This window comes from Littorina saxatilis, linkage group LG15, assembly GCF_037325665.1.
Source record: "Littorina saxatilis isolate snail1 linkage group LG15, US_GU_Lsax_2.0, whole genome shotgun sequence".
Lineage (NCBI taxonomy): Eukaryota > Metazoa > Mollusca > Gastropoda > Littorinimorpha > Littorinidae > Littorina > Littorina saxatilis.
The window spans coordinates 7,489,622-7,513,942 of NC_090259.1; the positions used below are offsets into that span (position 1 = coordinate 7,489,622).

At 43.3% G+C, this 24,321-nt stretch overlaps 2 protein-coding genes across 4 annotated transcripts in view; one reads left to right on the forward strand and one right to left on the reverse strand.

Annotated features, from left to right (window-relative positions):
- The window catches only part of LOC138948390 (uncharacterized protein DDB_G0286299-like), a 48,085-nt gene extending 32,710 nt beyond the window's left edge, over positions 1-15,375 (reverse strand). The window contains exons 1-4 of one of the 3 annotated variants that reach the window (XM_070319921.1): positions 14,869-15,375; positions 12,758-12,853; positions 6,757-6,864; positions 5,388-5,510 (exon numbers count right to left, since the gene is read on the reverse strand). In XM_070319921.1, coding sequence (XP_070176022.1) covers positions 5,388-5,510; positions 6,757-6,864; positions 12,758-12,853; positions 14,869-15,000 — 459 coding nt within the window. In that variant the 5' untranslated portion in view covers positions 15,001-15,375. The remainder of the gene's footprint in view (positions 1-5,387; positions 5,511-6,756; positions 6,865-12,757; positions 12,854-14,868) is intronic. The other 2 variants (XM_070319922.1, XM_070319920.1) reach the window with 2 other exon arrangements.
- LOC138948394 (uncharacterized) overlaps positions 1-24,321 on the forward strand; it is a 290,382-nt gene that overhangs the window by 260,504 nt on the left and 5,557 nt on the right. The gene's annotated exons all lie outside the window — the stretch shown is intronic.

Consider the following 24,321-nt stretch of genomic DNA (forward strand, 5'->3'; position numbering starts at 1 on the left):
AACGCCGTACGCTCTACTTTGTACTACACACGGCATCTCCTGTGTTGGTATGAGCGCGCGCTTCCTGTGCATGCTTGAATGCGCCCAGATGCCGCAGAGTACATTATTGTGTAACAGACGGTCTCTGATGCGCCCTTTTCCCGCGAACCTACTAGACTGCAGTTTGCATTGGCTGTTGCTGACCACATTTCCCGTGACGTCATAAAATTTCCCACTAACGCTCTAAGTAGGTCGACAACGTCGACTTGGCCTCTTTCTCTGTTGAGTCGGCCCCAAAGACGGCTCATGCACCCCGACTTCGTTTCGTGCTTTGCGGATTCTTAACAGAGCAAGCTTTAGAGTAAAGTCGAACCGTTTGAGCTTGGAATTTGAGTTCTCTCATGCAACCCACCCCAGGTGCCCTACGTAAAGAGCGAGCAATTTTTACAGAATTAATTTTGCGGATTGTCTCAGAGACAATCGGACCGTGGTGCGTTTTGGCGCTAGACCTAACATTTAAAATCTAAATAATAAATTGACAGCTTGTTACACAAACATTCTTAAATCATAAAAGAATTCTTTTTTCATCAAGACAAGATCAGTACAATTCGAAGTTTTTAAAGTTTGAAAAAAAAAGGCCCGGAAGCAGGGTCACGCAAGGTCGTGGTTCTCGTAGCAGACGACGGTTTATGCCTATCGTCGATTCCTCTAAACAGTCAAAAGCCATCGCTAGAGTTCTTGTGAACCACAGCCGTTTGTTTCGTGCATAGTCAGATAAGCTCACATCGAGTCGCATTCAAATTACTAACTGACGACTACATTGTGAAAAAGGGAAACTGGATCACACGGTTCACGATGGCTCAAACCACGCACAAATAAATTCTTTGAAAATTGCTCGCTCTTTACGGAGGGCACCTAGGATGTTCTCAAGCGGTGAGTGTTTAAATGAAAGGGTGTTTGTACTGCATGTAAAAGCCCGACAGTATCTGTGATGGTTTACGGGAGGCTTACTGTGTCTTTAACATTTGACCAGAGTCAACTAATCTTGCGTCATGTCAGGGCGTTTTCTTGTCCTGGGAATATATTTCATGACCCCACTGTGACCTTGAAATGTGACGCAGGTCTTCCATATTTGTATCATCTATGGGGGACATCAAACCCTGGAAATGTGGAAGTTTCAAAGATGTAGCCCTCAAAACATTCAAAACAATGATACTTTTTACTTTTTGTTCACCTTAGACGGCCTGCTATGACCTTGATATTTGACAAGGGAGAACCAAACTCGCATCATATTTGGATATCATCAAAACATAGAAGTATGGGAAGTTTAAACGCTTTCGCTACAAAGCATTTTGAGAAAATTCCAAATTATTCCCTTTTTGACCCGAAGACAACCCCACCGTGACCTTGACATTTGACAAAGGTCACCCATATTTATATCATGTGTGTAGGCTGTCAAATTCTGGAAATTTGTGAAGTTTCAAAGATGTAGCCCCAAAAACATAAAAAAACAATGATACATTTTTTTCTCCTCATTAAGACAGACCTGCTATGACCTTGCTATTTCACAAGAGTAAACCAAATTGAGCATCAGGATTGGATATTATCTCAACAAAGAAGTGTGTGACGTTTAAAAGCTGTTGCTTTAAAACTTTTCGAGAAAATACCAATTTATCACTTTCTGACCCAATACGACCCCGCCGTGACCTTGAAATGTGACGAAGGTCAACTACTCTCTCACCATGTCTGGAGGTCATACAATCATACAAGTATGTGAAGTTTCAAAGCTTTGACTTCAACAATATCTGAGAAAACCTCAAATTAAAGAACTTTTGTATGGAGCACATACCGTTTGTGACTGTGATAGCAATAAATGAATTCATGTTGCTAACATACACATTTTATGCGCTTTTACCTTGATTGTATTTAATCTACACCCCAATACTCATATGCGAGCTCAGTAGAAATGAAAGTTCTAGAAAAAAAAAGGAAAAAATCAGGTTTATGTCCTTACATGCCACAAGAGACACTCGTCAAGCCTCAACTTAACGGTCAAATAACACAGCCGTTGTGAAAGATTTTCCCTTTTCTCCTTTAGAAAAGTACTGAATGTGTTAAGCACCTCAAAACACCAGTCATTTTACTTTGGGTGTACTTTGATTTTCGAAGCTGTCAGACAGCACCTTTTGACATTGGCTCATATATATACCTCTGCTGCTGACTTCAATCTCTTTTCTTCCACTATAAACAAATCACTTACTCTTTCAATCCCAGCATTTTTCCAATAAAGATAAAACAACATTTTCCCTTTGTACCGAATCAAATCATTACTCCACAAAATCTGTTTATAAAAATTGTTTACATCAATCTTATCATGTTCCATCCTAAGCTTGTAGCTCAAATGTGTCCACACTACCCTCTGCCAAAATGGGCTTCCAATCATTGTCAAATTCAATTCCTTACTCGGTTTAACATTCAAATCAAAACAACCATACCCTGAAACAACATGTCCCAGAAACCATAGTGGTATAAACGTCCAATTTTCTCCCTTCTTTTCATACAAACGTCCAACCCATTGTAAATAAAAATACTCTTGCATACTGTGCACATTTAACATTTTCAACCCACCTTCACTTATTTCTTTCTCCATTACTTTTCTTTTCATTTTTTCAAATGCTTTTTTATTCGAACACTTTCTCTGCCAAATAAACTTATAAAACAATCTATTTAACTCTGTCAAAACCCGATCTGGCAATCTAATCGTCTGCATCACAAATACTAACTGTGAAATAAAAAAACATTTGATTATTACAATTTTACCGTGAATCCTTAAATCTCGTCGACTCCATATCTTAATCAACTTCTTATTCTTCTGAACTCCTAATACCCAATTCTGTTCAACATTTATTGCTCTATCATTATTTACGAAATATATACCTAAAATCTTAATCTTCTTTTACACTCAAAGGGCAACTTTTGCTGACCACAATGCTGTCCAATTTTCATTATTTTGGTTTTATTAACATTCAGGGTCTGTCCTGAAAACTTTATTATTATATCTTTAACTTTAAAAACATCACCACTGTTCTGTAAAAATATTGTTGTATCGTCTGCTAACTGTTTCATTTTTAGGGCACTCTCCTCGCCCACCGTTGAGGGTCATTCAACACCCGTTATATCACTTTTCCTAATTTTAATGGCAAGTATTTCCACCGCCAATATAAAGGCCAGGGGTGAAAATGGACAACCTTGTCTTATACCACACTTCAAGGGAAACGGTTCTGAAATCCACCCTCCGTGATTAATACTACTAAAAGTGTCTGTCATTAAAAGCTCCACCCATTTTTGAAAATCTTCACCAAAACCATATGACCTAAATGCTTCTATCATAAATTCCTTATGAATGGAATCAAACGCTTTACGATAGGCAAGGGCCAATATAAACCCAGACTTATTCGTTCGATTTAAATACTCTATTACGTCATATATTGTACGAATCACGGTTCCAATATTCCTTCCTTTTATGTAACCAACTTGATCTTCATTTACTAACTTACAAATAACCGAACGCAATCTCTGATTTAAAACCTTTGCCAACATCTTATAATCTGTATTAAGTAGGGTAATTGGACGCCAATTATTAATGTCTTCCCTGGGTAATTCTGTACTTTTTTTGTAATAACTTAATCATTCCTTGTTTTTGCGTAAAAGACAAATTATTATTACGAAAGGCTTCATGCTCTTTAATCTACTCCAAAACATTTGAATAAACTCTGTAGTGAGTCCGTCACTTCCAGGTGATGAACCATTTTTCATCATTTTTAATGCTGCTGCCACCTCTGCTTCCGTCAACATCCCTTCACATACATTACTATCTTCGTCCGTTAATTTAAACAATTCTTCTTCATCACAAAATTCCTTTGCTTCTGCCCTGATGCGTTCCTGACTTTCTGGACTTTTACCATACAAACATTTATAATACTGCACTTGTTCATTCAACACAAGAAATTGATCATCAACAATATCACCATTACTTGCCCTCATATGTGTCATCACATTATTTTGGGCTTGTACTATTTCCAAATTCAAAAGATATTTCGTATTTCTTTCCCCTTCTTCTACCCACTTAGCTCTTGATCGTACATGAGCTCCTCTGGCTTTATCCATGGTCATTAGTTCCAATTTCGATTTAACATTAAACATTTCTGCCTGCAATTTCTCATTATTAGGTTGTTCTGCACAATGTTTTTCCAACTGTTGCAACTTTGCTTGTAAATCTACAAATTCATTCTTCTGTCTTCTTGACCTTGCTTTACCAAATTCTATACAAAACGATTTAATGTTTGATTTACACGTTTCCCATTGATCCTGAGCATTAGCACCCCTAGGCACAATATTACACATCTCCTCTATTAACGCATTCATTTTTTCAACAAATGCTTGATCTTTCAAATAGGAATTATTAAAGCGCCAGTAGCCTGGGCCCCGTACAAATTGGGAATCACACATTTCCACCAAAACCCCTCTGTGATCGGTATTTGCAACCGACACAATTTCACAACTTACACAGTTTGGGATAATGTCCTCTGTTACAAAACAATAATCCAGTCGCCTTGCAATAAAAGGGTTACGTCTGCACCATGTATACTCTTTTTCCTCGCCATGCAACATCCTCCAAACATCACTCATATTCAGTCTAAATATTATATCTTTCAACAACTCAACTTCATTTTGTTTATGATTTTCACCAGCAATAATATCCAAATCATTTGACATAACTAAATGAAAATCTCCCATTAACAACACTTTTTCTTCTGTATACTTTAGCAACACTGAATTCAACTTATTCTAAAATTTTACTTTTTCTTGGCTTACATTATACTCTTTATCTTCTTTTATAACAGAAATTACTAATATTCTGTCATAACTCTTCAATAAACTCACTTCCCCTACAAAATGCTTTGAAACAAGGATAAGTTCTCCCCTGCTATTATGCGTTCCTTCACTATAAAACATCTTTCCACCCCATTGTTTTTCCCAAATAGACACGACTTGTTCTGTTATGTGTGTTTCCTGCAGGCAGGCTATATCAACCTTCTGCTGCTCTAAAAAGGTAAACATTGCGTTTCTTTTTAATTTATTTTTTAAACCTCTGGTATTTAACGAGATGATACGTAAACGATCCATCCCGACACAAGAGATTTACCAACTCAGTCTTCGAACAAATTCACAAATCCAAACTCAAAATCGTAGAAACAAAGCCATCTTGTCATTGACATCTGAAGACGTGTGCTACCCAATAATAATATCAGCATTAATCCTTTGACTGTGTGAGAAGCACAAAGAAATCAATAGAGAAAACGTGTGATTTACAGGCTGACAACCATTCTCAAGTCAAGGTCATTCACCGTGACGTCTGTCTCTCCCTCGATCTGTGTGTCGGTCTCAGTGGTCTCCCCTGACGAGCCTTCTTCCTCCTTGTCTTTCTTCTTCTTCTTCTTCTTCTCCTTCTTCTTCTTCTTCTTCTTTTCCTGTGAGTGAGGGACAGAGAGATCAATAAGAAAGGGGGGATTTTTTTCTCGTCTAAGAGAATCGTGTCTTTGTTACTAGAAATGTGGTGCCAATCTCGACATGTCATGGACACAAGAGCTACTCTTCTATCAATCTCGATATGTCAAGGACACACGAACTACTGTTCTATCGATCTCGATATGTCATGGACACAAGAGCTACTCTTCTATCAATCTCGATATGTCAAGGACACAAGAGCTACTTTTCTATCAATCTCGATATGTCATGGACACAAGAGCTACTCTTATATCAATATCGTTATGTCATGGACGCAAGAGCTACTGTTCTATCAATCTTGATATGTCGTATACACAAGATCTACTCCTCTATCATACTCCTCTGTCAATCTCGTTATGTCATTGACACAAGAGCTGCTTTTTTATCAATCTTGTAATGTCATGAACACAAGAGGTACTCTTCTATCAATCTTATTATGTCATGGACACAAGATCTACTCCTCTATCAATCTCGATATGTCGTATACATAACATATACTGCTCTATCAATCTCGATATGTCATAAACACAAGATCTACTCCTCTATCAATCTCGATATGTCATTAACACAAGAGCTGCTCTTCTATCAATCTTGTTATGTCCTGGACACAAGATCTACTCAGCTATCAATCTCGATATGTCGTATACATAACATCTACTGCTCTATCAATCTCGATATGCCATAAACACAAGATCTACTCCTCTATCAATCTCAATATGTCATGGACACAAGAGCTACTCTTCTATCAATCTCGTTATGTCATGGACACAATAGCTACTCCTCTATCAATCGCGATATGTCATGGACACGAGATACTTTTCTATCAATCTCGATATGTTATGGACACAATAGCTACTCCTCTATCAATCGCGATATGTCATGGACACGAGATACTCTTCTATCAATCTCGATATGTCATAAACACAAGAGCTTCTCTTCTATCAATCTCGATATGCCAAGGACATACTACTCCTCTGTCAATCTCGATATGTCATGGACACACTACTCCTCTGTCAATCTCGATATGGCATGGACACACTACTCCTCTGTCAATCTCGATATGTCAGGGACACACTACTTCTCTGTCAATCTCGATATGTCATAAACACAAGATCTACTCCTCTATCAATCTCGATATGTCAAGGACACAAGATCTACTCCTCTATCAATCTCAATATATCATTAACATCTAATTGTGCTGCGACTCACCTTCCCCTCAGCCTCCACTTCGTTCTCCGTGTCTGTCCCCTCCTCTGTCCCCTCCTCTGGCGCCTCGTCTTCCCCCTTGTCCTTCTTCTTCTTTGACTTCTTCTTCTTCTGCCAACAGTCATAGCATCGGCTAGTGTTACAACAGTCATTGACATCGGCTAGTGTTACAACAGTCATTGCATCGGCTAGTGTTACAACAGTCATAGCATCGGCTAGTGTTACAACAGTCATTGACATCGGTTAGTGTTACAACAGTCGACATAGCATCGGATACTGTTACAACAGTCATTGCATCGGCTAGTGTGACAACAGTCATTGACATCGGCTAGTGTTACAACAGTCATAGCATCGGCTAGTGTTACAACTGTCATTGACATCGGCTAGTGTTACAACAGTCATTGACATCGGCTAGTGTTACAACAGTCATTGACATCGGCTAGTGTTACAACTGTCATCGCATCTGCTAGTGTTACAACAGTCATTGACATCGGCTAGTGTTACAACAGTCATTGACATCGGCTAGTGTTACAACAGTCATAGCATCGGCTAGTGTTACAACAGTCATAGCATCGGCTAGTGTTACAACAGTCATAGCATCGGCTAGTGGGGTCCTGATTTGGCCTATATGGTCCGCTGGACCCAAAAAGCAACAACTTACCAACTAACATCGGCTAGTGTTACAACTGTCATTGGCATCGGCTAGTGTTACAACAGTCATAGCATCGGCTAGTGGTACAACTGTAATTGGCATCGGCTAGTGTTACAACAGTCACAGCATCGGCTAGTGTTACAACTGTCGTAGGCATCGGCTAGTGTTACAACAGTCATAGCATCAGCTAGTGTTACAACAGTCATAGCATCGGCTATTGTTACAACTGTCATTGGTATCGGCTAGTGTTACAACAGTCATAGCATCGGCTAGTGTTACAACAGTCATAGACATCGGCTAGTGTTACAACAGTCATTGACATTGTCTTGTGTTACTACAGACATTCACATCGGCTAGTGTTACAACATTCATTGACATCGGCTAGTGTTACAACAGTCATTGACATTGCCTTGTGTTAAAACAGTCATTGACATCGGCTAGTGTTACAACAGTCATTGACATCGGCTAGTGTTACAACAGTCATTGACATCGGCTAGTGTTACAACAGTCATTGACATCGGCTAGTGTTACAACAGTCATTGGCATCGGCTAGTGTTACAACAGTCATAGCATCGGCTAGTGTTACAACAGTCATAGCATCGGCTAGTGTTACAACAGTCATAGCATCGGCTAGTGTTACAACTGTCATTGACATCGGCTAGTGTTACAACAGTCATTGCATCGGCTAGTGTTACAACAGTCATTGACATCGGCTAGTGTTACAACTGTCATCGCATCTGCTAGTGTTACAACAGTCATTGACATCGGCTAGTGTTACAACAGTCATTGACATCGGCTAGTGTTACAACAGTCATTGCATCGGCTAGTGTTACAACAGTCAATAGCATCGGCTAGTGTTACAACAGTCATAGCATCGGCTAGTGGGGTCCTGATTTGGCCTATATGGTCCGCTGGACCCAAAAAGCAACAACTTACCAACTAACTAACATCGGCTAGTGTTACAACTGTCATTGGCATCGGCTAGTGTTACAACAGTCATAGCATCGGCTAGTGGTACAACTGTAATTGGCATCGGCTAGTGTTACAACAGTCACAGCATCAGCTAGTGTTACAACTGTCGTAGGCATCGGCTAGTGTTACAACAGTCATAGCATCAGCTAGTGTTACAACAGTCATAGCATCGGCTAGTGTTACAACTGTCATTGGTATCGGTTAGTGTTACAACAGTCATAGCATCGGCTAGTGTTACAACAGTCATTGACATCGGCTAGTGTTACAACAGTCATTGACATTGTCTTGTGTTACTACAGACATTCACATCGGCTAGTGTTACAACATTCATTGACATCGGCTAGTGTTACAACAGTCATTGACATTGCCTTGTGTTAAAACAGTCATTGACATCGGCTAGTGTTACAACAGTCATTGACATCGGCTAGTGTTACAACAGTCATTGACATCGGCTAGTGTTACAACAGTCATTGACATCGGCTAGTGTTACAACAGTCATTGACATCGGCTAGTGTAACAACAGTCATTGACATCGGCTAGTATTACTACAGACATTCACATTGGCTAGTGTTACAACAGTCATTGACATCGGCTAGTATTACTACAGACATTCACATCGGCTAGTGTTACAACAGTCATTCACATCGGCTAGTATTACTACAGACATTCACATTGGCTAGTGTTACAACAGTCATTGACATCGGCTAGTGTTACAACAGTCATTGACATTGCGTAGGGTTACAACAGTCATTAACATCGGCTAGTTTTACAACAGTCATTGACATCGGCTAATGTTACAACAGTCATTGACATCAGTTGGTTACAACTGTCATTGAGTTCGGCTTGTGTTTCAACAGTCAATGACATCAGTTAGTGTTACAACAGTCATTGACATCGGCTAAAGCTACAACAGTCATTGACATCGGTTGGTGTTACAACAGTCAAGGTAACAACAAAACTAGGACTACAGAATCTTCAAATACAAAATAACACTGTTGAATAAAACAAGGATTTTGTGGCTGTATGTGTACTTGATGTGTGGTTGTACTGAGCGTGTGACGTCATTTTATCTTTTCTTCTTTCTCTCCCTTTTGTGAGATCGTGTGACGTCATTTTACCTTTCCTTCTTTCTCTCCCTCTGGTGTGATCGTGTGACGTCATTTTACCTTTCCTTCTTTCTCTCCCCCTGATGTGAGCGTGTGAAGTCATTTTACCTTTCCTTCTTTCTCTCAACCTGGTGTTACTATGTGACGTCATTTTACCTTTCCTTCTTTCTCTCCCCCCACTGGTGTGATCGTGTGACGTCATTTTACCTTTCCTTCTTTCTCTCCCCCCGCTGGTGTGATCGTGTGACGTCATTTACCTTTCCTTCTCTTTCTCCCCCTGGTGTAACTATGTGACGTCATTTTACCTTTCCTTTTTTCTTTCCCCCCTGGTGTGATCATGTGACGTCATTATATTTAGTCAAGTTTTGACTAAATATTTTAACATCGAGAAGGAATCGAAACGAGGGTCGTGGTGTATGTGCGTGTGTGTGTCTGTGTGTCTGTGTGTGTGTGTGTGTGTGTGTAGAGCGATTCAGACTAAACTACTGGACCGATCTTTATGAAATTTGACATGAGAGTTCCTGGGTATGAAATCCCCATACTTTTTTTTCATTTTTTTGATAAATGTCTTTGATGACGTCATATCCGGCTTTTCGTGAAAGTTGAGGCGGCACTGTCACGCCCTCATTTTTCAACCAAATTGGTTGAAATTTTGGTCAAGTAATCTTCGACGAAGCCCGGGGTTCGGTATTGCATTTCAGCTTGGTGGCTTAAAAATTAATTAATGACTTTGGTCATTACAAATCTGAAAATTGTAAAAAAAAATAAAAATTTTCAAAACGATCCAAATTTACGTTTATCTTATTCTCCATCATTTGCTGATTCCAAAAACATATAAATATGTTATATTTGGATTAAAAACAAGCTCTGAAAATTAAATATATACAAATTATTATCAAAATTAAATTGTCCAAATCAATTTAAAAACACTTTCATCTTATTCCTTGTCGGTTCCTGATTCCAAAAACATATAGATATGATATGTTTGGATTAAAAACACGCTCAGAAAGTTAAAACAAAGAGAGGTACAGAAAAGCGTGCTATCCTTCTTAGCGCAACTACTACCCCGCTCTTCTTGTCAATTTCACTGCCTTTGCCATGAGCGGTGGACTGACGATGCTACGAGTATACGGTCTTGCTGAAAAATGGCATTGCGTTCAGTTTCATTCTGTGAGTTCGACAGCTACTTGACTAAATATTGTATTTTCGCCTTACGCGACTTGTTTTTCCTTTCCTTCTGTCTCTTCCCCCCCCCCCCCCCCCCCCCCTGGTGTGATCGTGTGACGTCATTTTCCCTTTCCTTCTTTCTCTCTTCCTGGTGTTACTAGGTGACGTCATTTTACATTTCCTTCTTTCTCTTCCCCCCTGGTATGATCGCGTGACGTCATTTTATCTTTCCTTTTTTCTCTCCCCCCTTGCGTGATACGTATGACGTCATTTTACCTTTTCTCCTTTTCTCTCCCCCTGGTGTTTTTATGTGACGTCATTTTACATTTCCTTCTTTCTCTCTCCCTGGTATGATCGTGTGACGTCATTTGGTTTAAACAATGTTTTATTAAATCAAACATGGTACAACAATACAACGATAAACAATAGCAGACACGAACTCAAGCGAACGCTTATATTACGCGCCCTACATAGTTACAAATTAACAACAATATGATGTCGGACAAACATTACTTATAAACTATGGAACTATCTAGGTCAACAGCATAGTTGAAGCAAACCAAAAAGAACAGGAAAAAGCTAGCAGGAGGAAGAGGGGGAGGGTGGAGGTGGGACGAAAGAATGGTAGGTACATATGAAAGATGAAGGTGGTTAGCGCATACAAAAAGAATATACATAGTACATTGTAAACTGTAATCCAGTGGCAAATAAGCAGAAGTTCGCTGAATATATAATTGAAAAATTTATGTAGAATAAGGGTTGTTGGCATGGATATGCGTACTGAGTCAAATTAACGAGTCATTTTACCTTTCCTTTCCTTCTTTCTCTCCCCCTGATGTGATCGTGTGACGTCATTTTACCTGTCCTTCTTTCTCTCCCCCTGGTGTGATCGTGTGACGTCATTTTACCGGTCCTTTTTTCTCGCCCTGGTGTGGGCATGTGACGTCATTTTACCTTTCCTTCTTTCTCTTGCCCTTTTGTGATCATGTGACGTCATTTTACCTTTCCTTCTTTCTCTCCCCCCTGGTGTGATCGTGTGACGTCATTTTACCTTTCCTTCTTTCTCTCCCCCCTGGTGTGATCGTGTGACGTCATTTTACCTTTCCTTCTTTCTCTCCCACCTGGTGTGATCGTGTGACGTCATTTTACCTTTCCTTCTTTCTCTCCCCCTGCTGTGATTGTGTGACGTTATTTTACCTTCTGTCTTTCTCTCCCCCTTGTGTGATCGTGTGACGTCATTTTATCTCTCCTTCTTTCTCTCCCCCTTGTGTGATTTTGTGACGTTATTTTACCTTCTGTCTTTCTCTCCCCCTTGTGTGATCGTGTGACGTCATTTTATCTCTCCTTCTTTCTCTCCCCCTTGTGTGATTTTGTGACGTTATTTTACCTTCTGTCTTTCTCTCCCCCTTGTGTGATCGTGTGACGTCATTTTATCTCTCCTTCTTTCTCTCCCCCTTGTGTGATCGTGTAACGTCATTTTACCTTTCCTTCTTTCTCTCCCCCTGGTGTGATTGTGTGACGTCATTTCACCTTTCCTTCTTTCTCTCCCCCTGGTGTGATCGTGTGACGTCATTTTACCTTTCTTTTTTCTTTCCCCTTGGTGTGATCGTGTGACGTCATTTTACCTGTCCTTTTTTTCTCGCCCTGGTGTGATCACGTGACGTCATTTTACCTTTCCTTCTTTCTCTTGCCCTTTTGTGATCATGTGACGTCATTTTACCTTTCCTTCTTTCTCTCCCCCCTGGTGTGATCGTGTGACGTCATTTTACCTTTCCTTCTTTCTCTCCCCCTGGTGTGCTCTCGATGTCTGTCCCCTGTCTGTTTGTTAGGCATTTATTTCATTTGTGTAACTTTACTTTGTTTCATATGAACTGCTTGTTTGTTTGTTCATTTGTTTGCTTCTTTGTTTGTTTGTTTGTTTGTTCAACATTCATTTCATCCATATACCTTGTCATTTGCTTGCATATTGTGTTTTTTTGGTTTGTTAGTTTGTTTGTTGTTGTGTGTGTTTTTCTATTGATTAAGATGTTGGGTTAATTGTTTGATTGTAAGGGTGTTTGTGTGTTTAACGGTGGTGTCACCGTGAGATGTAGAGATGTTTGTTTACCCCTCCTCCCTTCTCGGCCTCTCCCCCTCCGCCGCCCTCTTCTTCTTTACTGTGCTTCTTCTTCTTTTTGTACCGTCTGGAGTCTTTGGTGCTGGTCTGAAACACAGTGACAACGCCGGTCTGATATTATCAGTTATTTAAGTCTGGAGTCTTCGGTGCTGGTCTGAAACACAGTGACAACGCCGGTCTGATATTATCAGTTATTTAAGTCTGGAGTCTTCGGTGCTGGTCTGAAACACAGTGACAACGCTGGTCTGATATTATCAGTTATTTAAGTCTGGAGTCTTCGGTGCTGGTCTGAAACACAGTGACAACGCTGGTCTGATATTATCAGTTATTTAAGTCTGGAGTCTTCGGTGCTGGTCTGAAACACAGTGACAACGCCGGTCTGATATTATCAGTTATTTAAGTCTGGAGTCTTCGGTGCTGGTCTGAAACACAGTGACAACGCCGGTCTGATATTATCAGTTATTTAAGTCTGGAGTCTTCGGTGCTGGTCTGAAACACAGTGACAACGCCGGTCTGATATTATCAGTTATTTAAGTCTGGAGTCTTCGGTGCTGGTCTGAAACACAGTGACAACGCCGGTCTGATATTATCAGTTATTTAAGTCTGGAGTCTTCGGTGCTGGTCTGAAACACAGTGACAACGCTGGTCTGATATTATCAGTTATTTAAGTCTGGAGTCTTCGGTGCTGGTCTGAAACACAGTGACAACGCTGGTCTGATATTATCAGTTATTTAAGTCTGAAGTCTTCGGTGCTGGTCTGAAACACAGTGACAACGCTGATCTGATATCAGTTATTTAAGTCTGGAGTCGTCGGTGCTGGTCTGAAACACAGTGACAACGCTGGTCTGATATTATCAGTTATTTAAGTCTGAAGTCTTGGGTGCTGGTCTGAAACACAGTGTCAACGCTGGTCTGATATTATCAGTTATTTAAGTCTGGAGTATGTGGTGCTGGCCTGAACCACAGTGACAACGCTGGTCTGATATTATCAGTTATTTAAGTCTGAAGTCTTGGGTGCTGCTCTGAAACACAGTGTCTACGCTGGTCTGATATATTCTTTTATTTCTAATATTGTTCCCAACTCGCGATCATCAGAAATTTTGCTGAAGCTCGCATGTTTTATTATTCCGTTACTTCGACCGATATGCTTGATATAATCTGAGACTGTGCGAGTCACCTTCACGTCAACGCTGGTCGTATAAAGTGTCAAGCCAACTAAATGTGTCATCAAATCTTTTCGGGAATCTGATCACAGGCGGAAGGTATCGTCCACTGGACTACTACTATCACAGAAAGACTACAAGGTACGTCACTCACCTTCGAGTCTTCTGTGTTCTTGGAATCGCTTCCTGGGGAAAAATATTGTTCAAGACGGTTTGCCTCTTCCTACAGTCTGTGTAAGGTCAAATAAATACAGTTGCATGATTGTTTGAACTATATGCACCTTTAGTTTTCAGCTTCCGTTCGCTGCAGGTTGTTTTTAACCATCATTTGGACGAATCTTCGTTTGCGAGTCGCTAATATCCACTTGGCGGCTAATTATGCATCCGCACCGAATATGCATACCAGCGCTCATTGGTCTAAAGCATATGTAAATATTGTGAAGCAAAGGGAAGTTTTCACTTTCGGTATTAGTGAAGAACCGTTTGCCACTTAATTCAAAATGAGGAAAACGTTTCAGTCGACCAATGAAAATAATCATCGAATATCCTGTATTTATTTGACCTTACACAGACTGTAGGAAGAGGCAAACCGTCTTGAACAATATTTACCCCCAGGAAGCGGGAAGCGACTCCAAGAGCACAGAAGACTCGAAGGTGAGTGACGTACCTTGTAGTCTTTCTGTGATAGTAGTAGTCCAGTGGACGATACCTTCCCGCGCCTGTGATCTGATCAGAATAACATGCGCAAATTCTTAATCGACAACCTCCTCCACCACCTTAGTTGTGTATAGTACGATTAGCTTCATCCCGTATGATTATCATTACATGACATTTCAATAAAGTCAGCTGGTGCAATAAATTGCAGGAAGACTCCTTGAAATGTTACCCTGACAAACAAACAAAACACACACAAAACATGGATGTGACGACTGTTCTCACCATCCCGTGTCTCCCCCCACTGCTCAAACGTGTTGCTCTGCTGGAAGACGAGGACGCGGATCCGGATCTGCTCCTGGATCTGCTTCGAGAGCTCCATGTCACGGAAGTGGCGGCAACTATTGGCTCTGTCATTGCGGTAGACTGTCCTGGGCTAACAACCAGCCAGTCTGTCCTGGGCTAACAACCAGCCCTTCTGTCCTGGGCTAACGACCAGCCAGTCTGCTCTGGGCTATCAACCAGCCAGACTGCTCTGGGCTATCAACCAGCCAGTCTGTCCCGGGCTAACAAGCCAGTCTGTCAACCAGCCGGTCTGTCCTGGGCTAACAACCAGCCAGTCTGTCCTGGGCTAACAACTAGCCTGTCTGTCTTTCAGGACCAATTTCAGCGAAGCACATCTTCCCAGCTGCCTCAGGCAATAAATCTTCTGGAAAGATCCTGTGGTGTTCCACGTGACGTCATTTGCTTTGTTTGGTGTATTGACGTCATCAGAGTCTGACATAAAGACTAGCTCGTGCGCATATCTCTCTCTCTTTCTGTCTCTGTCTGTCCGTCATGTCTCTCTTTCTCTCTCTGTCTCTGGGGGGGGGGGGGGTGAGGGCAGACAGAGAGTCCGAGGTAGAGACAGGAAAAGCAAAGGAGACAGTGCAGGGGTCACAGCATTGCTGAAGCAACTATTTGTCTTGTTTGTCTCCTTTCTCGCTTGGACCGCCAACTCGTCACGTGACGCTTCGAGGTTGCGACGCTCGACTTTCAGGGGCGCTTAGTGTTGTGGAGATCGCTAGATACCACTGGAATCGAATGGAAGGATAAAGAACATTATGGAACTTACTTTGATTTAGTGCGCAGTCACTCATGACGTAAGCGTAGACGCTCATCGAACAGATGGAACTGTGTAGATCTAACCAGATTAGTGTCGATGTTTCCCGAATATTCTCGTATGTCCATTAACTATATAAGTAGGGCTGCGCACACGTATTGTTGTTCTTTACCAGTCTTGCACTTGTTCTTTCTTACACTGTGCTGAGAGATATTGTCACCGTTGTTCCAGCTGTTAATAAATCTACAGAACCTACACAAATCGTTGTGTCTCCTTTGCGACTGAGAGTGACGAAAGGAAAAACACGACAACTGGCGTCGCCGACAGTTACTTCCCTTGTCTATTCGGAGTGACTTATTACTGCAAAATGACGGAAACAGAGCAGCTGATAACGCTTCTAAGGGAGCAGTTGGAGCAACAGCAACGCCAGCACAAGGAAGATATGGAGCAACAAATGCACCAGATGGAGATGATGATGAAAGTGTTCAGTGGTGCCGCAGCTTCTGCCAGGGAGGAAAGCTACGACGATCCGAGTGCTTCGAATCTACGTTTTCCCATTACTACACAGGCAGCTGCAATCCCATCTTTTGTTGCGTTTGATGCAACATCGGAACTGTGGCCTGACTACTGGTCAAGATTTTGCACGTTTGTGGTCGCCAACTCCGTACCGGAGCAGCGCAAGGCTCAAGTTTTCTTGACGAATCAGACTGCTACGGTCTACAAACAACTGGCAAATCTGGCTACTCAGCAAAATCCGCCCAAGGACATCAACAGTTTGACAATGGACGAAATTGTCAAATTCATGAAAGAACAGTTCGACCCGAAACTCTTCATAGTGCGTGAACGTTTCAAGTTCTGGAGTGACATGAAACGGAAGCCAGGCGAAACTCTCCAGGAGTTAGCAGCGCGCATACGCCAAGACGCCGCTACCTGTGACTTTCCTTCGATCAAAAACCCACAAGACGAAGCTCTGAGACAGAGATTCATATGCTCTGTCAACAATGAAGCTGTCTTAAAGGCTCTATTCAAGATCAAGGACACAGAGCTGGATTTCGCACGTGCTGTCCAAGTCGCGATTGAGACTGAAGACGCAGCGAAGGTTGCCAAGGAAACTGTCTACGGTTCCAAGACCATGCCAGTCAACAAGGTCCACCAGAACAAGACTACGGGTCCACGAAAGAACCACAAGCAGTCTAATTCCACAGACAGGAAGTGCTACCGATGTGGAAAGGCCCACAAAGCAACAGACTGCCCCTACAAAGAAGCCAAATGCCGATACTGTGACGTCACAGGACATTTGGAAGCTGTCTGTAGAAAAAAGCAACATCAGAATCGGGAACGACATTCCCAGGCTTCCGTGAAGAGAGTCACGAAAGCAGAGCTTGTCAACGCGATCCTCGGTAAAGTTCCCCAAAATACTCCTAGGTTGGATGTACCCATAACAATCCAGGACCGACAGTTCACCATGGAACTGGACACCGCAACTACGGGAAATTTTGTTTCTCTTCCGGTCTGGAGACAACTAGGAAAACCGAAGCTGGATGACGTCACACATCGTTACGAGTCTGCCAGCAAGCACGACCTGCCCGTGCTGGGAACTTTCATGGGCCAAACCAAGGATCCAGTGACTGGTAAGCAAAGCTCAATTCCGTACATCGTCACCAAGATTCCTCATCTGAATCTGCTAGGACGCAACGCAATCCAGACTCTGGGAATTTCTGTGGACAATGCTCTAGGACTGAGGAGCATAGAGAGTCACGCAAAGAGTGAGGGTGCAAAACCTACGCATCCAGCGACCTCCAACGCGCCTTATGCTGCCCTGCAACGAGATTGTCACAGACTGTCTGATAAATTCCCAAATCTCTTCAAACAAGAATTGGGATGTCTCAAGGACTTCGAACTGGACGTGAAGTTCAAGTCTGATGCGAAGCCGGTTTTTCACAAGGCACGTCCGGTACCTTTCGCTCTTCGTGATGACCTCGCCAAAGGCTACGAAGAAGGCATCGCCAAAGGAGTCTGGAAGCCAGTCCAGTTCAACGAATACGGAACGCCAGTGGTACCAATTCGTAAGGCACAAACCTCGGGCACCCTGAAGCCCAAGCTACGGATCTGTGGTGACTACTCAGTGGGCATCAATGATCAGCTTGAAGATCACCGTCATCCAATGCCACTCCCAGAGGAACTGATGCAGAAGCTAGGAGGTGGATTCGGATACACCAAGATCGATCTTGCTGATGCCTACAACCAGATCAAGCTGGCACCAGAGAGTCAACGCAGGCTAGCCCTCAGCACTCACCGTGGGGTACTCCTGCAGCAACGACTTCCTTTCGGGATAAAGTCAGCACCTGGTTACTTTCAAGAGATCATGGAAAACCTGACCTGTGATCTACCTGGTGTTGCCGTCTTCCAAGATGATATACTCGTCAGCGGGAAGGACGCCAACGACCACCTGAGCAACCTGGAACGTTTGCTCACTCGTCTGAACGACAAAGGACTCAGATGTCGTCGTGAAAAGTGCGAGTTCGCACAAGCCAGTGTGGAATACCTTGGACATACCTTATCGGCCGAAGGGATCTCCAAAGGATCGAAGGTCGAGGCAGTTTTGAAAATGCCAGCCCCTACGGACGTCTCAAGCTTGAAGTCTTTCTTGGGCTCAGTTCAGTTTTACGGGAAGTTCATCCCTAACCTGGCCAGCATGGCAGAGCCGCTCTACCGCCTGACGAAGAAGGCGAACCCCTAGAAGTGGGGAGATGAGGAACAGGCAGCATTTGAACAGTTGAAAAATGTGCTTTCCTCGGATCAAGTTCTGGTACACTTCGATCCAAACAAGACTTTGGGACTAGCTTGTGACGCGTCCAACGTTGGAATTGGAGCAGTCCTATTTCATCGCTATCCAGATGGAAGCGAGCGCCCAATCGCCAACGTGTCCAAGACTCTCACGGCTGCAGAAAGGAACTACAGCCAAATCCACAAGGAAGCCCTGGCCATCATCTTTGGCTTGCGGAAGTTCTACCAGTATCTCTACGGACGTCAGTTCATACTGGTGACAGATCATAAGCCGCTGACATCACTGTTCGGACCGAAGAAAGGGACTCCACTGCTCGCAGCTAACAGACTAGCTCGGTGGGCCCTGTGGCTGAACCAGTTTAACTACACCATCGAGTACCGGAAAACAGCGGATCATGGCAATGCAGATGCCCTTAGTCGCTTGCCATACGGAGATGACATCGACTTCGACAGGGAGGAAAGTGGTGAAGACATGGACATGGTGTGTGCCATCAAGGTTCTCAGTCTTCAAGTCCAGCCTGTGGATGCCAATATCCTCCGTCAAGAGTCAGGAAAAGATCCAGTGATATCTACTGTGATGCGCTACGTCCGTGAAGGCTGGCCACCAAAGAACGCTGAGATCAATGAAGATGTCAACACGTTCCGGAAGTTGTCGGACTCTCTCAGTATCTGCCACGGATGCCTCGTCCATGGATCGAGAGTGGTGATTCCACAGAGCCTGCAGTCCAAGATCCTTGATCTGCTGCATCTCGGACATTTCGGCATGGAACGCATGAAACAGTTGGCAAGAACTGCTGTTTACTGGCCCGGTATCGATGCTGCTATTGAGATGGTTACTCGACGATGTGACTCGTGTGGTGAACATCAGAACAAGCCATCCAAGCCTCCAGTTCACCCATGGATGCTACCAGAAAAGCCGTGGAGCCGCTTACACCTGGACCATGCAATCAACTTCATGGGTAGAGACTGGCTGGTGATCACGGATGCTTACTCCAAGTATCCATGCATTCATCCTACGTCATCCACGTCCTCTAGAGCCACTCTAGACCTGCTGGAAGAAGATTTTGCTCATTTTGGATTGCCTCACACACTTGTCACTGACAACGCGCCGACCTTCACTTCTGAAGAATTTCAGAGCTGGTGCAAGGAACGGGGGATCACGCACCTGACAGGGGCACCATATCATCCTGCTACCAATGGAGCCGCCGAACGTTTGGTGCAGACATTCAAACAAGCACTGAGAAAATCTTCTTTGCCACCGAAGCGTGCTCTTCAAGAGTTCTTGATGCAGTACCGGAGAACGCCGACATCCTGTGGTTTCTCTCCGAGTGAACTCTTGAATTCCAGGCAGTTACGGACAAGGATCGACACTCTGCTGCCCTCGCCAGCCCACATCGCTCAGGGCAAGCAATCCAAGGAGGCATCCAAGTCTCAGATGACTCCAGACTTGAAAGCTGTCGTCAAGGTAACCAGACAGTACAAGGCCGGAGATCCTGTGTATGCTCTGTACCATGGACCTCGCCGAGACAAACAACCCCGATGGGTACCAGCAGTCATCAAGAAGTCTCTGGGTACTCGCTGCTTCAACGTCATGGTCATTCCTCATGGTCCAGTATGGAGACGACACTGGGAACAGCTACAGCCACGCTACACCACTGAGGAAGACAATGAACCTGGTGAGGAAGTGGACGACGGGCGCTGTGGCGTGGTGGTAAGACGTCGGCCTCCAAAGCGGAAGGTCGAGGGTTCGAATCCCGGCCGCGGCCGCCTGGTGGGTTAAGTGTGGAGATTTTTCCGATCTCCCAGGTCAACTTATGTGCAGACCTGCTAGTGGCTTATCCCCCTTCGTGTGTACACGCAAGCACAAGACCAAGTGCGCACGAAAAAGATCCTGTAATCCATGTCAGAGTTCGGTGGGTTATAGAAACACGAAAATACCCAGCATGCTTCCTCCGAAAGCGGCGTATGGCTGCCTAAATGGCGGGGTAAAAACGGTCATACACGTAAAATTCCACTCGTGCAAAAACACGAGTGTACGTGGGAGTTTCAGCCCACGAACGCAGAAGAAGAAGAAGAGGAAGTGGACACTGTTTCTGAACTTGTAACAGATCACCCCATGGAGATCTTGGAAACTGTGCCACAAACTCGGAGACAGACCAAACCCAAAGGTACTCCATCCGTTCCAGAGTATGGACCAGACAATCCAAGACGGTCAAAGAGAACACGCAAACCCACAGAGAGACTTTGCTGTTGATGCTTGAGGAGTAGCATCAGTTTAGGTGGGGAGGTGTTGTGGAGATCGCTAGATACCACTGGAATCGAATGGAAGGATAAAGAACATTATGGAACTTACTTTGATTTAGTGCGCAGTCACTCATGACGTAAGCGTAGACGCTCATCGAACAGATGGAACTGTGTAGATCTAACCAGATTAGTGTCGATGTTTCCCGAATATTCTCGTATGTCCATTAACTATATAAGTAGGGCTGCGCACACGTATTGTTGTTCTTTACCAGTCTTGCACTTGTTCTTTCTTACACTGTGCTGAGAGATATTGTCACCGTTGTTCCAGTTGTTAATAAATCTACAGAACCTACACAAATCGTTGTGTCTCCTTTGCGACTGAGAGTGACGAAAGGAAAAACACGACACTTAGCGTCCGGTTTGAAAGGCCAGCGGGGCGGGGATGTGGCTCAGTCGGTAGCGCGCTGGATTTGTATCCAGTTGGCCGCTGTCAGCGTGAGTTCGTCCCCACGTGCACGCGTTCGGCGAGAGATTTATTTCTCAGAGTCAACTTTGTGTGCAGACTCTCCTCGGTGTCCAAACACCCCCGTGTGTACACGCAAGCACAAGACCAAGTAGGGGAAGGGAGGGCAAGTCGACCCCTCTAACGAATGCAGCTTATAGGCCTACCTCTCGTCTTTTTAAAAAAAAATATTGTTTTTGTTGTAAAACCTGGTGTGTTCTCTTTCGTGTAAGCGTTGTGTGGAATATGAACGATCCAACTGGCACGGTTTTTAAATAAAATATAAAAGAAAAAAATCCTGAAGCATGGACGACTTGCCCTCCATGGAGGGCAACTCGTCCATGGGAGGCGGGTAATTCGTCCAGGTGGAAAAGGTTGTTCATATTACCCAAGCATCACCTCGACATATGAAATTGACTGAAGTAACTTTTCTGTGTCAGTTTTGTTAATCGGAAGTGAGAATGACGTCATAATGAGTCGGCCTACGTCAGAAGTCGATCAACGTCTTGGCTATGCAGGGAGGGTGAGTATTTGAAGGGATAGATGTTCAAACATCTATACTTATTAGTTCCTCTGGTTCAAAGCGAAGCAAATGGGAAAATATATTTACAAATTGGACTTGTTATTGATTTGTGTCGCCCATTTCAGGTTGCGTGAATGTGAAATAGTTTAATAGGCCTACTACTAGGGGGGGACGAATTACCCGATCATGGTACTCGCTGAACATTGCCATTTACCATTGTTCCTGGGATAGCCTGAGATCTATAACTTTCGACTAGTTGTTATGAAAGCCAAAGCTTTTTTGCATCAACTACGAAAAACATCTCTTGCACTCCAGAGTTAGCGCCACTACGCGACAAATCTGCGCATTCCTTTCGTTCGCTATCTGAATCATCATGAAAGTCCGTCAGTGTCTTTCCGTTGTATGCGTGGACGCAAATACTGATGAAAGAAAAACTGTTCGCTCACCTAAACCATTGAGAAATACAATCCAAAAAACTGTAACAATACACAAAACAGTCCAAGCATCACATTGAAGTGCAGCTTTCCACAAATAATTACACACACAAGAAGGATGTAAGCGATAATCCAAGAGATGAAAATTATGTCTGGTAGTGAAGCACTGCGTGCGTATTCAGTGAGCTTGCTCATGCGCATTCTTCTATTCCTTGACGTAAACGTCCTGGCATGTTGAGGCTAAATTACCACAAACATGCGAGTACTTACCTTGTGTAAGTTGAAGCTTGTTTCGGATTTGGCCGATACATGTTTCAGGAACGTTTATGTCAAGTCCCACCCTAATCCTGTGGAATCATAATCCCAGCCCTTGGGTTACGTTATACTGAGTCTAGTTCTCTTGACGGAGAACAATTAATTAGTGTACATGTTGTGTGTATTATAAATGTTCTGAAGAGTGTGCTTGCGCATGCGCGTTACTTTGTGGAGAGAGAGAGAGAGAGAGAGAGAGAGAGAGAGAGAGAGAGAGAGACCCAAGGACACGCCTCAAACGGCAAAGAACATACTCGGCAATTCCCGTCAAAATCGATGCAGTCGTTTCGGAGAGAGAGAGAGAGAGAGAGAGAGAGAGAGAGAGAGAGAGAGAGAGAGAGAGAGAGAGAGAGAGAGAGAGAGAGAGAGAGAGAGAGAGAGAGAGAGAGAGACCCAAGGACACGCCTCAAACGGCAAAGAACATACTCGGCAATTCCCGTCAAAATCGATGCGGTCGTTTCGGAGCCTATCGTAATCATACCCACCACGTACCACACAATCATACCCACCACACAAACGTACACACATAAACAGCAACCAGCTTCATACATCAGATTAGCTGTACCCGGGGTTTTTTTCGGAAACCTTTACAGCAATTTCCTTGAACAGTCCTTAATTATTTCTTTTTGTGTCATAAAAGATACGCTCATCTCATGTATTTATTACACACACACACACGCGCGCACACGCACACAAACACACACGCGCGCGCACGCACACACACACATATACACACACACAAACATACATATGCACATACAGACACTCACACACACAATCACACACATATATATACACACACACATACACACACACACATACACACACACACACACCTGCAACAAAAATATGTCTGGTAGTGAAGCACTGCACACGCGGCACACAAACACACACACACGCGCGCGCGCACACACACAATCACACACATACACACACACAAACATACATATACACACTCACAATCACACACATATACACACACACATACACAAACACACACACACTGTGACACACACACACCTGCAAACACAGAAACGAACAAGCACTCACAACCACGCACAGTGAGATTCTTGGCAAGCTTAGTAACCAACACTTGTATTACGTGGAACGTCTTGGACCAGAAACATGGACTTTCATTTATGTGTTCCGTGACATTATTGTAAGGTTTGACGTCATAATGACGTTATTGTAAGGTTTGACGTCATAATGACACAAGGACAGGAGGGCAAGCAAACTCATTTGTTTTCAGCGAAAGAAAAAGAGGAAGGACACGAGGGCAAGCAAACTCATTTGTTTTCGGGATGATGAAAACAGGGGGAGGTAAGGCCCGGAAGATAAGAGTTACGGAACTTGTTCGCAATCGCCACTACGGTGTGCATTGATCGGTGTCGGATCCTTTTAATGTTGAAAGCCAAACGAAACGGTATGCGGTTTGCCAGTTCGTATCTCCCTCAAAAATGTAATTAACATTTCCCATGAACACGTTGTGGGGCTCAAGGCTGTGTGTGGGGTGTGTCAAAATGGACCCACATACCATCTTTTACAATTTTCTTACGTCATCACACACAATTATGTCTTGACGTAAAGTACCCAAACCAGAAAGAATTCTCCCTCTCGTCGAGACTAATAACTAGTAATAGACTTCCATGTAGGCTGTTGACGTATTTAGTTCACGTGCGGGAATTGATATGGGCGTGGTCGAGAGCGATTCATACCAGCCCGGTGACAGTCCCAAATAAATTCGAACACAAATTTGCAGTTTTTGACTCCTTACGTAAAAGTCAATGAAACTTGTTTATTTTTTTTTTCTCAAACGGATAGCTGCATGATAGTT